The 16,668-nt window shown below is 44.4% G+C and overlaps 1 protein-coding gene across 1 annotated transcript in view; it reads left to right on the top strand.

Moving 5' to 3' along the window:
- SLC4A11 (solute carrier family 4, sodium borate transporter, member 11) overlaps window positions 1–14,896 on the top strand; it is a gene marked incomplete at its 5' end in the record, with an annotated part of 55,575 nt that extends 40,679 nt beyond the window's left edge. The window contains 6 exons of the mRNA XM_008949403.1: window positions 248–354; window positions 1,478–1,646; window positions 4,266–4,439; window positions 9,361–9,556; window positions 11,563–11,732; window positions 14,833–14,896. Coding sequence (XP_008947651.1) covers window positions 248–354; window positions 1,478–1,646; window positions 4,266–4,439; window positions 9,361–9,556; window positions 11,563–11,732; window positions 14,833–14,896 — 880 coding nt within the window. The remainder of the gene's footprint in view (window positions 1–247; window positions 355–1,477; window positions 1,647–4,265; window positions 4,440–9,360; window positions 9,557–11,562; window positions 11,733–14,832) is intronic.
- Window positions 14,897–16,668: the final 1,772 nt, after the last annotated feature.

The following is a 16,668-nucleotide window of genomic DNA, read 5'->3' as shown; positions in this document are numbered from 1 at the left end:
GGTGCTTGGAGGGAGGACTTTTTTCTAGCTTGGATCTTAGCTTCTTGTTCCTGTCTGGGATTTACTTATGCATTGATCAACCTTCAAACTCGATAGATTCCAGAGGATTTGAGGCTGAATTAATGACTAATTCATCACACCAAGTATCTCTTTAGAATTGTGAGATTGGATTGAATTTTCAGTTGTTTAAGCATTAATGTGATTTTTACACTGTGGTGCTGATAGAAACTTTGTCTTTAACTTGCAGCCCCTATTTGCACGCGAGAGTACGTGAGATTCTGTCTGACTGTGCCTTACCCATTTCAGTTCTGACTTTCTCTATTGTGGGTTCCTATATCTTCAAGGAAATTGAAAGTAAGTTGCATTTTTTTTATTCTCTAGAATACTGGGATGTATGAAAAAGGGAAATGAAACACCAGGAAGACTTTGCTGAATAACAAAGTTCTTCCACATCATTTCACAACTACTCCGTGTACCTCCAACTCCTCCAAGAGCTCAGATTTCCTCAATATTAGATTTAATTCACTCAAAACACTAATGAAATGAGGCTGAGTGAAGTTTTCTAGAAAAATGATTCCAGTGTGTCTTTTAATTTCAATATAATTTAAAGTATGTATCTCTTACAATAAAAAGCATCAACAATTTCTGGCAAAGAACAAAGGGCAGATTAATTAGCAGGCAGGAAGGGTTGTTGCCAGTCACACAGACGTAGAGTTGATGATCCCAGCCTGTCCTCTTTGTCTCCAGTTTACGTTTTCCTCATTTAGGTGAAATGGTGCAGAGCATCTGGGCAGTCCTAAGTTACACAAGGAAATCTAAAAATGAGGCACCATTCATTGGCCAAATAGATCAGCTTTTCCATATCAGGAAGTGATAATGGGGACAGGAATTGCATTGTCCTGTGGTGACGTGAGTGGATGATGTGAGGAAATGTATGGAAACAAGAAATGGCTTTTTTTTTTTCTTCTGTGATGGCCCTTCCATCCATTTGGATTGTAAAATGATGTGGGGCCATATGTGATTTATCCCCAGTCGTGGATTTCTTCCAATGGCAGGAAAGTAGGGGGCATTTTAGACTAAAATGCCTTGCATGGCTTGTTGGGTGTGAGGAAGTTTTAAAATGCTTCTGTCAGTTGTTTAGTGCTGGTTAGAAATCAGGTTTTCTAATCTAAAATAATGCTTTGCATCTCTGGAAAACAAGCTTCCCTCTTTTGTTTTGCTCAAAGGTAAGTAATGCCTCACTTAGAACTGGCAGTAATCTGTCAAATCAGCCTGGCAGCCAAGTTCTAAGAGGATGGAGGAAAAATTAAACTAAGCCACCCAGATGAATCTGTTGTCTTTGGTCTTCTGGTTCCCACCTGCCTGGTTTGTTGCATCAGTTCCCAAGAGTTTGTGGTGTGGGTAAAACATTACTTGAGTCTATACGGATGGTTGGACAAGAAGGTACCTCCTAACACCATTCCCCTCCTCTTTCCAGTGTCCAAATTTAACTACAACCCATCTGAGAGCTTGTTCGTGCTGGCCCCAGTCCAGTCCCTCTCCATTGGGTCGGTGATGAGTGCCATGGGGCTGGGGTTCCTCCTCTCAATGCTCTTCTTCATAGAGCAGAACATCGTGGCGTCGCTCACCAACGCCCCGGAGAACAGGTAATGCTTCTGGTACTCCTCTTCCTCTCTGGAGTCATGTCCTCGAGGCTCTCCCTAGCACAGCTTGTCTGAAAACAAGATATTTGGGATGTGTTCTTCAGAGGTTTTCTTGTCACAGAGGAAAGTGACTCTACTGTGAAACTCCTCACCATGCCCAAAGCACAATGTTGTGGCAGTGACTGATCTGTTTTAGCAGAGGACTTCAGAGCCCTAATGGCTCAATGGTTGGACTTGATGATCTTGGAGGTCCCTTCCAACCTAAAGGATTCTATGATTCTAACTCAAAAATACCAAGCATCCATGAGCTCATCACCTCAGCCTGTTTCTTCTTTGCCCCATGTGAACATTTATGTGGATATTTTGTGTGGTTTGAGGTCTGTGGGTTTACCTCTAGGTGTTTAGGGAGTGTCTGGCACGTGGACTCTTGCTCTTGCACTACAGAGGATTTTTTTTTGAAAACAGAAAAGTTAATAACCTGGATAAATGTCCTAGCATGATATGCTGAAGCTGAGCATCAGAAAAGTGATCAGAGCTGTTAGTCTCCAGCAGAAAAGGTGGAAGTGAAGCAAAACAGTGTCTGATTTATGTGCAAACTCGATGTTGCCCTATTAAAAGATTCCCTCTGATGGTGTTGTGCCAACTGCAATCAGAGATGATTTCAAGAATGAACATATATGACTTTTTTTCCAGGGAAACCACCACATCTCAGAGGACTTTTTGCTAATGCAAGGCGTGGGAGGGTTCTCTCCTTGCATAACATACATTAGCATTCCCCATCTTGTAGCTGGAGTGACACTGAATTAGGGGAGAGGAGACAAGCTCATATTCATGTATGCTAATTCATTTTTCTTTGGCCATGATTTTTTTTTCCTCTTATCTTTATTCTATCCTTTTAAGCGTTTCATAAATCTGTAATGTAAGTGGGTCATCTCTTTCATAATGTGAGTTTTTTAAACATTTGGTGTTTTCCACTAGTGTCTTTAAGGAATGTAAAATATTCTTTGGAGTTCTTCGTAGCATTTTTCATCACGCCTTGTTCTAGGGCTGAGCTTATGCTGCTCAGGTATGAGGGCATGGGTTTGTAGAGATTGAAAAACAAGGATTTGGCACCTTCTGTGGTACCATCACAGAATAAAAATACTGTTGTCTCTAGCAGCCAAATAGAATGTGCTGTTTGGTGTCCTACCCAATGTAATTTTCTCCTGTAGAAAAAAAATAGGAGGGAATTGATGCCTGCTTGAAGTCCACCGGTGTGCTCTCTGCTGAGACCAGACTCTGTCCCAGGGGATGAAAATGCTGCTGGTCTTAGATGTGTGGCCTTTATACATAGAAAGCCCTTTGAAGAGGGCAGGCAGGACAATCAAACCATAACCCCAGGGATGCTGGAGGTGTTTTTGCTCTGAGAAAGCAGCTTAGGAGCAGGGACTGTGTTTTCAAGGTGTGAGCCAAGGCAGGAAGTGTGTTAATAGTCCCACCCTTCCTGCCAGCACCTTCCAGCTTCAGAGGCATTGCCATGTAGACATCTCCTTGACTTAGTCACCCTGTGGCCTCCTTGGGCAATAGAGGTGAGCCTTTCATGAGAAGGGCTCTTTTTGTTCCAAAACCAAACCCCATCTGAGATTTCTGCTGCCCAAACAGCTTCTACTGCTCTTTGAGACAGATGTTAGGCATAGATCTTCAGGTGCTAGGTCATGTCTACAAGCTCCATGCACCTCGTGTCCTAGAGCATCTCAGATGGCTCCAGCTCTCTGCTTAGGCACTGAACAGAGCTTGCTTGGGTGGAATTAAGACACCTGAGTGGTGCTCCTTTTCCAATTGATGGTTCTTGGGGAGTAATTCAGCTGATCCCTTGTGTGAAGGTGTCAACTGCTGCCTGCTCTGATGGCCAAGCAGAAACACAGCTCTAGACCTTTAAGCCAAGTATTAAATTCAGAGAGCTGAATCCTTCCCCAGACTTTTTCTAAACTTGGCTCATAGTAACTGAGAAGTAGGTACCAGATGGATACATTCAGGAAAGAGGCAAATAGAAAAAAAATCATGGCAAAGTGAAATGTGTTTAGTGTTAGGAGCTGCTCTCTGTGTAACTCATGTGAAGTGAAGGGAGCTGAAGTTTCATGAATTCCTGTCCCATCATCTTATGTGGTAACAATAACATAATAAAGGGGTTACTGCAGCATATCAAGCTCCTCTTCTGTTTGTGGGGAAGGAGGAAGCTGAGGGTTAAAACCAGGACAGGTGGGGAAGCTTCAGTGACACCAGTTTGGCAACCTAAGCCCAGGTTTCTCCCCGTGTGGACTCTGCCAGCGGATGTAAGTGTGTATTTGGAGTGGATGCTGCAATAAATGTAGTGGCAAAACACTGAAATTTTCATGGGCTGTTATTTTAGTGGCTGGCCTTTCTTTCTGCTCCACGTTGTTCTTTCCAGGAGGTGATTGCTTTGGGAGCAAACGCTCAAGTTTCATCACCTTTCATGTTCATCTAACAGCAGCTGCAAAGCAGGAGGAGTGTAAAATCTCTCCGTGCCTGGAAGTGCACTTTGGTGTTCAGCCTCTGAGCTCCAGTTCAGCAAGGACAGTTCTCCCAGGGTGTAACTGCCCTCCCCAAAACCTCTCGTTTCAGGTTGGTGAAGGGAACAGCTTATCACTGGGACCTCCTGCTCGTTGCACTGATTAACACGGGGCTGTCTGTCTTCGGCCTCCCCTGGATCCATGCTGCCTTCCCTCACTCCCCCATGCACGTCCGTGCCCTGGCCTATGTGGAGGAGAGGGTTGAAAATGGACACATCTATGAGACGTGAGTAGGAACCACGAAGCTCTCTTGGGTCTTTTTGGTGTCCTTTGTGGGTTTTTAACCCTTTGGGTACGGTGGGTTACATGGTCGGGGAGTTTTGTCTCCTTGAAGACCTGCAGGGTATGAAGGTGGAAGGGAGATGCACCAAATGAAGCCACCTCCACCAGCATGACCTGGCTCCATGCCCCTTCACCAAAACACTTGTTTTAGGACAGCCACAAATTTCTGGTCTTGCAGGTGGCAGCCTGCAGGAATTCCACCCACTCTGGTGCAAATTCTTTTCTGCAAGAGTCGGCCAAGGCCTTTTTCAGATTTAACCTTGTGGAAACTGAGGGAGGTGTTTTGACCAGATCTTTCCAGATGTCTTCACCAGAAAAAATCCAGTCTGATTCATTGCCTGAAACCTGCCTGGTGGTTATTATGAAGGGTAGGAAAAATGCAGCACTATTTCAGAGCTCCCATAGCATCTTCTGCCACGTTTCAGGGAGGCAAGAGGCTGATTAAATTCCCCCAGTTTTAAGCAAAAGTGACATGCACAGGTCAGTTTTCTATTTAAGACCAGCTTTTTGCTGTTCTGACTTGTCCAAAACACTCTTATCAGAGACTTGGTTAAAAAAGAAAAAAACTTAAACATAATTTCTTGTGAAACTTGCTCCCAAATAGAGATTGTCTGGTCTGTTTGATCTCAGTATGTTGTAGTTAAGTGCTTCCACCTCAGAACTGGTAATTTCCACTCTCATGCCATTAGTTTTAATTATCCTGTCTTGATTTCCATTTTCAGAGTTGCCACTTATCAAAAGTGAGGCTAAGTGGTCATTTACTTTGAGGGATGGAGTCGGTCTGTCTTTTCATTCCAGTCTTGCCTTCTTGCTGTTCTTGGTGCCAGATGGCCCAGCCCAACCTGACTCAGCAGCTTTTTGGGTCAGTGATGGAGAGATTTCACTTTTCATCTGGATATTGCTGAGTCCTGCTGCTCCCCACAATGATTGAACAGACCTTTCCTTGGGGATCACTCCCTCAGGCTCATGTTCCCGTAGGTATTGTGTTGGCATTAGCTCTTCCTACAACCAGATCAGTCCTGAATAAAGGCTAAACCCTATCTCAGAAAAAGGAACTTGGTGATTTCACTGGAGCATCTCTGTGCCAGGACAGGCTGAGAGCCCTGGGGCTGCTGAGCTGAAGAAGAGAAGCCTCAGAGGGGATCTGAGCAGTGCTGAGCAAGAGCTCAAGGGCCCCGGGGGGCAAGAGGCTGGGGCCAGACTCTGCTCAGTGGTGCCCAGCCACAGGACAAGGAGCAGTGGGCACAAACGAGAACCCAGGAGGTTGTCTAAACAGGAGGAGAAACTTCTTTGGGGTGAGGGTGGCCAAGCCTGGAGCAGCTGCCCAGAGAGGCTGTGGAATCTCCTGCTCTGGAGAGATTCCAAACCCTCCTGGCTGTGACCCTGGGCACCCTGCTGTTGGTGATCCTGCTTTAGCAGGTGGGTTGGACTAGAAGATCCCCAAAAGGTCCCTTCTAACCCCTAGCATTCTGTGATCTGCTCTGGAACACCTCTGCTCTCCATTTCTTTGAGATACAGAATTTACACTTTGAAACATGCCAAGGCTCCCTCCTGTGTCTTGTGTTGTCAATTTTAATACCTGTGGGTTTTTTCCATGCTTTGCCATGCACTGTCTGGATTCTGCAGTCTGGCTTCTCCTTGGCAAAGTCAAGTCTCCTGCTAAGGACTACTTTCTGCCCTTGTCCTTTGCTCCTGCCCAAAAAGAGCATTGGAGAGCCCTCTTCAGCTGTACTAACCTAAATATGACTTCAGTGATTACCATGAAAGAGCTGAAGGATGCCTTGATCTCTCTCAACATGTTCTCTTGCAGCACAGCTCCTCCTCTGCTGGAGACAAATCAGCACATGAGTGCTGCAAACTGAATATCGGGACTAAAAAAGGGAACAAGGATTTCCTAGTTATTTCAGCTCCTTTTGAGACTGAAGGGTTTTATTCTCTTTAAAGCACTAAGTTATAAACAGGAGTCTCTAAGCAACATTGTCATCTTTTTTTTTTCCCCTCTTAGGCAGCTCTGCTGAAAAAGCAGCATACAGAAATTCAATTAGAAAATCAGGGTTTTTTTCAGTGCTGGCTCCCTCGGCAAGCTCCTTTCCTGCACTCAAAGTGAGGAGGATGATATAAACAAGAATAAAGATCTGTCACAACAAAAGCAAGATCTTCCTCTCCCCTGTAGAGTAACCACTTGGGTTCATGTGGCAATGTGCAGAAAGGCTCTTGTTCCTCACATGGAGGAGGTCAGCAATGGCTAATCCTGTGCTAGCTGTGTTTAAAGGGTTCTGAGCAAATGAGCCTGGATTACACTCTTTAATCTCCATTAGTTCATTTTTCTGGAGCTGTTGCCTCAAGGGCCAAACACAGGCAAATTACAGAGTTTCTTCTGTGACTTTAATGTGGCTGTTTGTCCTGTCTTTACCCTGGAAATAACAAAGGTGCTGGAACTGGAAGAAGACCAGTTTGCTGCTGAGAACTTCAGCTTTCAATACCTCATGTTTAGTTAATTACAAGCAATTTTAACTGTGTTCTGATGAGAAATTCCAAACTACTTTAATAAGTGGCATTAGTAGTTGCAGTACATCTTGTATGGGATCAAATACTTCTCATTGCTATGATTGCTGCATCCCCAAGAGATGACAGCAGAAAACTTGATGAACTTCAAAACTGCCTTACCAAAGGACTGCTCCTCTGAGCTGCTCGACCTGCAGACTTGCCTCTGGTTGAAATGGGGTGGCTTCAGCCTGAATTTTGATCCTGAGCTCTTTGGTTTGCATGACTTCTTGCAAGGAACCCAGCAGGCTGGTGCATGCTTGGACTGACACTTGCAGGTCGTGAGCATGCCCAGCAGTGGGTTAGATCTTTGCCTGAAGTAGCAGAAGTGCTTCCTCTGTATCTTGCCCAATGATGAAGCCAGGGGAACTCTCTGTACCTGGATGAGGCTGAACCACTCAGTGCATCCTTTCCCTCCTGCTTTACTGGGCTGCCTGAGGGGCTCATAGTGGTTCTGGTAGCTCTGAAGTAGTCTGACCATCCCTTATCAAACTATCAGATTAAGCTGCTGGGTTCTGTTCATCTCCAAGACTCCTGTGGTGATCCAGAACTGGAGGCAGTGGGAAGAGGTGCCAAAATATGTCCACATAGGTGATGTCCTAGTTCTTCTAGAGCTGGCAAGAGCACTGTGCAGATAAGAGTGGAGAGAAGTGCTCTACTCTCCCTTGGCTTCTCCAGGCATTGTCAGGGAACTCTTGACATAGGAGACTTGCAAGAGGATCTGAATCAATTCTTTTTGGAAGGAGGAAAGCTGTAGTTTCTGCTGTTTAAATCTAGCCAGAGGAAAGGGAGTTACTTAGAGGTTAACAACTCCTGTGTCTTCTCTGTGCATCTTCTCATGGTAATCCTGGATAACACATGGAACCTGCCCCACTACTCACCAAGGAATTCAAATGCTGTCCTCAGGACTTTGTGTACTGTCTGTTATCTGTTGTTCCTTAGGTCTTGTGACCACTCCTGTTAATTCCATCACATTATCCAAATCCTGAGAGCAAGCCTTAGGCTGTTTCCCTTTCCCCCTCTCTCTAAATACAGGTGTGGAAGGCTCCTTCTTCCCCACAGCTTCATTATGCTCTTGAATATATAAAGAGATTTGAAGTTCAACCTGACCTGAAGGTTCTCAAAAACTTAATACTGAAAGAATTCCCTGGGAAGAAATCTTATTTAGGACAGAAAGGGATTATGAAGTCCCAGCAGGGCATGTGGAAGAGAGGGAAATGTGTTTGATGGAGCTTGTGGCTGGCTCTTGTGTTAATCCTCAGAGTCTTTTGGGTACAGGTTAATTCAGAATATGAGGTCTCACATCCAGGGAATGAAGCCACTAGATGACACCAAAACAGTCTATGAACAAGAATTTCTCCTGATAATGGTATTCACTTCTCCTGGTAATGGCATTTATCCAGCTCATCCATTGAATTGGTGGATTTGTCTTCTCAAAAGAAAAACTTACATGAAGAAACCTCCTTTTCTCTATAAGTAGTCTTGAAGGATGAGGTATTTCTTTCCTCCTATTGTTTCTGGGAATATTTTTCAAACTAAGAGATGATCACAGGTTTAGCTGAAGTGAAAAGAAAACAAAGCAACCTCCCCTCACCCTCCAAGCAGGCTCTGAAGTTGCTGCCTGCTTTTCTGTCAGCCTTTTTTTCCCTTTTTTCTCACAAAAGAAAAAAATAAATCAATCTGTGGTCTGTCAGCTCTGGAAAATTTGCATTAATTAATTACATGTTTTGCATAGTAATAGGCAATTTGCAGTTCAGCTGCTATTATCCACAGCAGAATTAGATTTCTAGCTCTTAGTGCTCTCAGCCTTCCCTTCCATGTAAACAAGGAGATCCTCACACACCTCAGAAATGCTGACTCAGAACCAAGAGAGTGCAGGTTTTTTATGCTTTTAACACATTAATTGCCAAAGAAGTCGATGAGTTTTCTTCTGGCTAGAAGCCAACTGCTTATGCAGCGGGTAAATTGAGGAGAGGATTACTGCCCAAGGAAAGGATCCTTGCTTGGTTGGGGTTTTTTCCTGCCATGTGCTAAGCAGAGTTAGTCTAGAGGGCAATTTAGTTCAGGATAGGATTTGTGGAGCTTTTACAGAAGGAGAAGTTGGCATTTTCCCAGCTGCTGGATTAAGTGCCTGGCCCAGAGCCAGAGGAGCTCTGCCTTCTCAGAGTCAGAAGTGCTGATCTCAGTGTGGTGGAGATGAGCTTCCCCTTCCCGAGTGGCACATGTCCTGCACCCACACAGGGTGCTGAGCTCCAGCAGGAAGCTTCCATGGACCCTGGGATATGATCCTGTTCTCCTAAACCCTCTTTTCTTGTTTCCAGGATCGTGAGCGTGAAGGAGACCCGGCTAACAAGTCTAGTGGCAAACTTCTTGGTTGGCCTCTCGCTTCTGCTCCTCCCTTTCCCTCTCCAGTGGATCCCAAAACCAGTCCTCTATGGCCTTTTCCTCTACATTGCCTTGACCTCCATTGATGGGAACCAGCTCTTTGAAAGGGTGGCTCTCCTGCTCAAAGAACAGGTACGTGGACTGGGGCACCAGCCTGGTGGAATAGAGAGAGAAATTGTTTGCAGCCATAGCACCAAAATTAGGAAGAATTTTGGTAGGAATTCTTCCTAATTATAAAATATAACAAAATATTTTAAAATATACATAAAAATAGGAAGCAGTTCTTCACTGTGAAGGGACTGAGATACAGGACAAGTTGGCTAAGAGGTAGATGCTCCATCCCTGGAAGTGTTCCAGGTCAGGTTGGATGGGGCTTTGAGCAACCTGCTCTGGTGGGAATGTCCCTTCCTATGGCAGGGATTTGGGAGTAGATGATCTTTTAGGTTCCTCCCAACCCAAACCATTCTATGAAACTGTGCTAGGAGCTGGTGTGGACAGCTGCTGGTGCTCAGCATGGTGGCTGAATTGTTCATTGCATGGCATTGCATCCCACTTGTCTTGCCAATTCTGCTTAAATTGCTTGCTGCATCTTTCTGCCCCAAAAAGTGTTTGAGCTTTCTTGTTCAGAGCAATGTCTCTCATATAATCCTTCTCTTTTCAGTCTGCTCAGAATTGCTCTGGAACCCTTAACTCCAGAAGGCAAAAAATGAGTGTGTAAATGGAACCAGGAGAGCTGCTACCAGAGAAGACACCCCTTAAACTGTGCAGAGTGAGAGCCAAAAATAGATTCAGACAATGGCTTTGTAAGGGAACTATTGTACAAGCTGTTACTCACTCAGTGTGGGGTGTTCAAGCTTTAAAAACCCACTGTGATGTCCTGTCAGCTGCAGAGCATGTGCATTGAAAAAAAAACAATAAGACAAATACTAAAAAGCACACTCATAATTGTCAGTAAATGGTGATTTCTGATTTTCCCAGTAAAGCTTCAGAACAGGCAAATTTTTTGGCCATATTTTACACTCTCCTTTCTGCTAGTGTGAAATACCATGAGGTAGGATTTAAATTTGAAATTAAATTGCTTGTATTATTGAAACCCTTCTGATGTGGGATGAAAACAAATCTGGAAGATGGTTTTTCAAGCCATCTCCATTACAGGTGTTACTTTGCAGTGTAGGTGGTACCTGGGAGCAATAACAAGTCTCCAGCTCACCTTCTCTTATGTAAAAAAGGCTTAAAAAATCCAACATTTGGCTCTGCATCTCTGCTAATCTATCTTTGTGTCTTAACATGACATCCCAGAGGTTAAAACTGTGAAATCTGGGTGAAGATTCCATCTGTCATGTCAATTTTTGAGCGAGTTTTGAGTAGTCACTGATGTCTGTGGAATATTACTTTGGAGTTTAGTGCAAATTATATGTGGAATTTTCCAAGCGTTGGTTTGGAAAATGAAAAAGTATTCTCAGATATGGAGATCTCCCTTTTCTGGAAACCTTTTAATGAGTCATGGCAGACTCTGAAATCCATTGAGTCTGTACCAGTGCCAGCAGACAGTCGCTCATACTCCTCATTGATGTATAGACAGTGAGTCAAAGCCTGTGCTCAGATGTGAGCAAGTCACTGTCAAAAGAAACCACCAGTGATATTTAGCCTATTAATGTCACTTTTTTCCCTTTCTCTCAAAAATGAATAGCTTATATGAGTTATTAGTCTGAGCACAGGCTCTTCCTGCACCTCCTCAATCTCATCTCTTGGTCTTCCCCTGCTGGAGTTCAGCCAAGAGATTGGACCACCAAGGGTGTGGTCCAAGCATGGAGCATGATCAGCAGTGGACAAGAAGGCTATAAAATGAGGAGCTGGGGTTTAGGTGGAGTAACCATCCAGCAGCAACAACCACCTGAATTCATCTGCTTGCCATCACCCCCCTCTGTGTGTTGCTGCCAGTGCTGTTTGAGGCACTTTAACCCTACCAATCCCACGTTCAGCTCTTGAACCTGTGAAGGACTCTGCTGTTGCTGTGCTCTGTGTGCATGTGTGAAGTGATGACCTGGGTCAAACCCTGCTGTGAAAACCTGGGGCTGTGTTCTGCAGCCCCAAGCCCAGGTTGCTGCATATCTGATGTGTCATCCTTCTCTTCCCAGACTGCTTACCCTCCAACACATTACATCCGACGAGTGCCCCAGAGGAAGATCCACTACTTCACAGGCTTGCAGGTCCTGCAGCTCCTCATCCTCTGTGGTTTTGGCATGTCACCGTTGCCCTACATGAAGATGATCTTCCCACTCATCATGATAGGGATGATCCCCATCAGGTATGTAGCTTGGCTGCCTTTTTTTATCTCCCATTCTTTTTTTTCCCCATTCCAGGCTTGGACTGCAGGAAGTCTGAGTGGTCTAGAAGGACAGAGGGTATTTTCCTGAGTAGCAAGATGCTGGAAGTGGGTGATGAGCACCCCTCCTTCACCATCTCCTCAGGCTTGAGGAGGCATAGTGCAGAGAGCCTGATTGCTGTGCAAAGGCTTCTGGGCTGGCAGATACTCTTCTAGCTAGCAGAGAGGCAAATAAGTCTCCTTCTGCACTGTGTGAGATCCCTGATCTTCTCAAGAAGCTGTAGTCTTTGCCATCCCTCTAGGTGGTATTTGATAATCACACAAGTCACCACTAAACCATATCCCCCAATAATGTTCTTTCTTGCTTTGCAATTTGATTTCCTAAGGCCTGTGCTCAGAGCAGAGCTAGGAACTTTTTCTAAGAGGAATCCTTACCCCTTACCCTGTGTTGTGGTGACCTTAGAGACCTCCTGCACTGTTGAGTGCTGTTGCCAATGATCAGTAAGGTCAAACTGGCCACTCTTAGTCTATAAATGTACCTTTAAAACTGGGAGGACCCTGCAATACCTTGCAGTCTTCAGAGAGAATCACTGAAGAATTTAACTAATTTCTTCCTTAATGCTCATTAAGAGTGAATGTCTATCATTCTCCAATTAAATCATTCATGCTCCCTGTCCTTTGGATATAATGAGAAGCCAAAATAAGATCTTGAAAGGAACAAATCTCTTTCCAGTCCACTTATTTTTAGGCCACCATGGCACCCAGCAGCATCTGGTCATCTTTGAACTTGCAGACTCAGAGATTTTTCTGTCTGATCTCAAAGCTCAGGGCTACCAAAGTGATAATCTGCCCAGGCAGCTATTGGGGTGTTTTGCTTGGGTGATAAAACCCAAGCTGATGGGACCAGCTCCTTCTAAAACAAAAGCAAATGTCAGAGCTATGACAGCTTTCAAGAGGATCAGGTTAGAGAGATTTGGCTGGATTTCTTAAAGATAAACAAAATCTTGGAAAACACTGAAATGATTGTTCCTGTAGTGAGAATCTCTCACCCACCCTCCACACAGGCATCACTTTGGGTGGCTGGTGAAGGGGTTGGTAAACACTTCAACTGTGTGCAGTGCTGGATGATTGACTCCTGTGGGAATTGCAAGTCTCTGCTCAGTGCAGAGAAGAAAACGTGGGACACACTTTGACAAACATTCAAGCACTGGATGGAGAGCAATAAGCTAAATTAGTGTGAAGAGAGTGCTGTCAAAGAACCTGATTTTGTAGTAAGAGCTCAGATAATGTAGTGGTGCAAATATATCTTTTGAATAAAGAAGGTGCTGTCACCTTTTGCTGGCTCTGTTGATAATTCATTTCTCTTTCTAGTAGCTGGATAATCAGCCCTGCTGTGAAGGGGAAGATGGTGCTCCCTGGCACAACATAGAAATTTGCCCTTTCTCTTCTGTTCTCCAATTTCTTTTGCCTTGGTGTAGTTTCTGTGGGCTCCAGCCACGGTGGCAGCACCATGATGCATGAGCTCTGTAGCTAACAAGGTTTTTTCACAAAGATTTGGCACTCTAAACAGCTGAGACAGAGAAGAAAAAAATGAAATATCTTTTTTTTCCCCTTTTTTGTTTAAGAAGTGAAGGGATGAAGAGGAGATGGGACAGTAGCCAGGGGTCAAAGTCAAGAATCAAACCCAGATGAGTGAGTTGTGGTTCAGTGTCCCATCCAAAAAACCAGCCATGTCACTTGTCTGTCTCAAAGCCACATTTCCATCTGTCCAGCAGCCTCAGATGGAGGGTTTGCACTGTCAGTGGGCAGGGACCATCTTTTTCCCCTGGGGTAGTGCTAATGAGAAAGGGAATGGATTTCAGTGGCTTCTCAGTATTGCAGGAGAGAGGAGCCTGTTGGAGGAAAATGTGATCTCTGGGTAGCTTCAGTTCCTGGCTTTGAGTCAGAAATTTGAGATGACTATTTTTTGGTTGCTCAGAGAGGAAGAATCTTCTTTCCAAGTTCTCTGTCATGCTTGTCTATGTTCCTACAGCTCTCAAGCATTTTATTTCCTGATGGGTCTGTTGAAGCAGATCCTGGTACATCTCACTAAGAAGTGATGCTTGGGATCTCTTGCACAACTATAGAAAAGGCCCTTCCAGGTCTTAAACTGATCTTCTAGTGTTTTGTGCCTTGTTGGAACAGCTGAAGAACAACTTCCTTCTTAAGCAAGGAAAGTGTCAAACTAAATATGCAGTAGGATTTAATGAGCACTGCTCCATGGTGTATCATCACAGTGCCACATCTTTCTCACCCAAATACATTAAGCCATGAGGATGTTCTTGCAAACAAAAGTTAAGGGAATCACTGTCTCCATGATCCAGTGGAGAATCCAGACACAGGTAGGGATGGAGTCATACCAGCAGCTGGAGGAATGAAGGCCACAGCTCTTGAGACCTTGCCATGGCCTCAAGTCTTGCTCATATATATGATGCTTCTCTAAAGACCAAAGCTCCTGGGTGGTCCATTAAAGCTGCTTTTGTGGTGAGAGCTGAAAGGAGTGACCTAGGCTACCTGAAGATCCCTGTCCATCCCATATACAAGACCTACCCTTGTATGTAGGTCTTTGAGCCAGCATTCCTAGTCTAGGGAAAGTGGTGAAGAAAGTGGGAATTAGAAATAAATTATGATCCTTGGCAAAGCAACTCATCCACTATTGAACTGGAGGCAGCAGGAAGCTACCACCTGCCTCCCCAGCCCAAACCAGGGGCATAGCTGTGGGTTGGGTGAGGTGCTATGGTTTCAGCACCTTAAGACTTTGTGGTGACACAAAGTGAAAAGTGACTTTTCTCTGAGGGCTCTCTGAGGATGTTCTTTCCTCTTCAAGTGGAATGAGGAGGGTTCTTCCAGGAGAAGCTCCACAGTGTTTCCTAGAAATGCTGTGTTTGCTTGGAGGGTTGGTTGTTTTTCCTTTCCCCATTTCATCTGGGTGACTCTGTATGCATGGCCATGGACAAACTCAACTGAGAGTCTTGGGACAACCAAACAACATTTCCAGTGACTACAAACAAGCACTAATTCTATCCCTCTGGTTCAATCTTAGGTATAACCTGCTCCCTAGGATCATCGAAGCCAAGTACTTGGATGCTATGGATGCAGAGCATTAACTGGGGGCCTCTGCACGTGGAGCAGCAAGGACAGCTCTTCTGGAGTTGGAAGGTGGCTTTGCCAAGGTGTAGAACAATTTATCTGCAGTTCTTTCTTTCCCCCCTTTCTTTCTGCTCTCGTACGGCGTTGGTAATACACACGCATCCAAGACCACTCCAGTGTTGAAGTGTCAGACCAAACCAGCCTTGGACTTGGGAGGCCAATGCTCTTTGGAGCTGTGAGGCAAGCAAGCTTTATGGAACACCCCACTTTCCACAGCCCCAAACTGGAAACCCCAACGATCGGCACGTCCGTACGGTTGGCACACGTGTGCAGAGTTGTTCCCTTGTTTGAGGGTGGGAGGAGTCTTTTTTTTATCAATGCACCATGTCCCTTTCTTCCAAAACACTAGAAGGACAGCAACTGACCCATCTTTGACAAAGTGACAGTCCTGTTCTGGCCTTTAAATCCCATCTCCTGAGCACGCAGCGCTCCCGAGTTGGTATTCTGGGTGGGTTGTCCTCCTGTTAAATGTTAGGAGAGATGTCTGGTCATCTCTTCAGCTTAGCAGGGTGGGAAAGAGAGATAAATTTGTACTGATACAACCCACAGCTTTGGGTGACTATTTAATTCCTACAAACGAGCTGGAAACATTCAGAGGTTGGGCTCGCACGGCGACGTTGATGAAACAGCATCTAGGTCTGAGCTGTTTGGGAATTATTTTGGCCCTTTCTGCCATGACTTCTCAGTCATCAGACACAAGTGTAGCTTTGCACAACTGCAGTGTTCTTGCTTGCACCCAAAGTGGGACGTTGAAACGTGTCAGAGGGCAGTTGTGTTAATGATTTGCATATACATATGTACAGTAGTGCCTATGTGTACATATATACATATGGAGTTGTGTATATATTTTGCATAGATATACAAATAGGCCTGATTCTTTCCAAATATCAAAAGTGTTTTGTGCAGTCAGTGTTACCCATGATGTCTTGACCATGTAGTTGTTCTCTGCTTCAGTGCTGCTTTTTCTCATTTGAGATATGGTCACTTTTTTTTTCCCTTTGGAAGCTGCTCAGTTACTGGTTTTGTTCATGTGTTGCTTGATTCAAGGTGTTCCTTTGCTTTCTTCTTCCCATGGCTTAAAACCTTCATCATTCTGTCTCAAACGTGTGAATTTTGCATTTAATTTTTATGTACAGCATGCAATGAAAGTTTTCCTCTTCCACCTGATCAATATTTGTTGCTCATTTCATTGTTTCTGTTTTGTAGCTGATCTCCAGTTTCCCCACTCCCAGATGTTATATTATATTTCTGGATGAATCTAACTTCGACTGTCTTTTATATTTCAGTTTATTTAATTTTGTGCTTGTACTATGGTCAGTTTTCTGATTTGGAGTACTGTGAAACAAGCTGCCCTTTAGTTCAGTGCTTGCCCTTTGCTGCACACTACAGATCACAGGTAAAGCATTAAGAAAAATGTGGGTCTCTGAAGATAGTGAACTTTCAAAACAGTAGAAAAGAGAGATGAAGAGTAATAGAGAAAGAAATGCAAATGTAGTATTAGCACAGAGAAGTGTTTCTGCCCAGTAAATGGTGCAGAGTTATCAGCATGTGCCCTATTGATTGGGTGTTCCTCTGCATGATGAGGAAGACCAACTCTATAAAAAGGGAGGAAAGGTATTGAGTAAAAAGCTCCTGTGCTGAAACTAAGCCAGCCTCAGGCCACTGAAGATTTGCACTAAATATCAGATGGTATTTCATCTTAATGTGGCTGCCTGTGGCTTTAAAAAGT

This window comes from Merops nubicus, unplaced genomic scaffold, assembly GCF_000691845.1.
Source record: "Merops nubicus isolate BGI_N331 unplaced genomic scaffold, ASM69184v1 scaffold6051, whole genome shotgun sequence".
Taxonomy (NCBI): Eukaryota; Metazoa; Chordata; class Aves; order Coraciiformes; family Meropidae; genus Merops; species Merops nubicus.
This window is presented reverse-complemented; position numbering and strand designations above follow the sequence as displayed.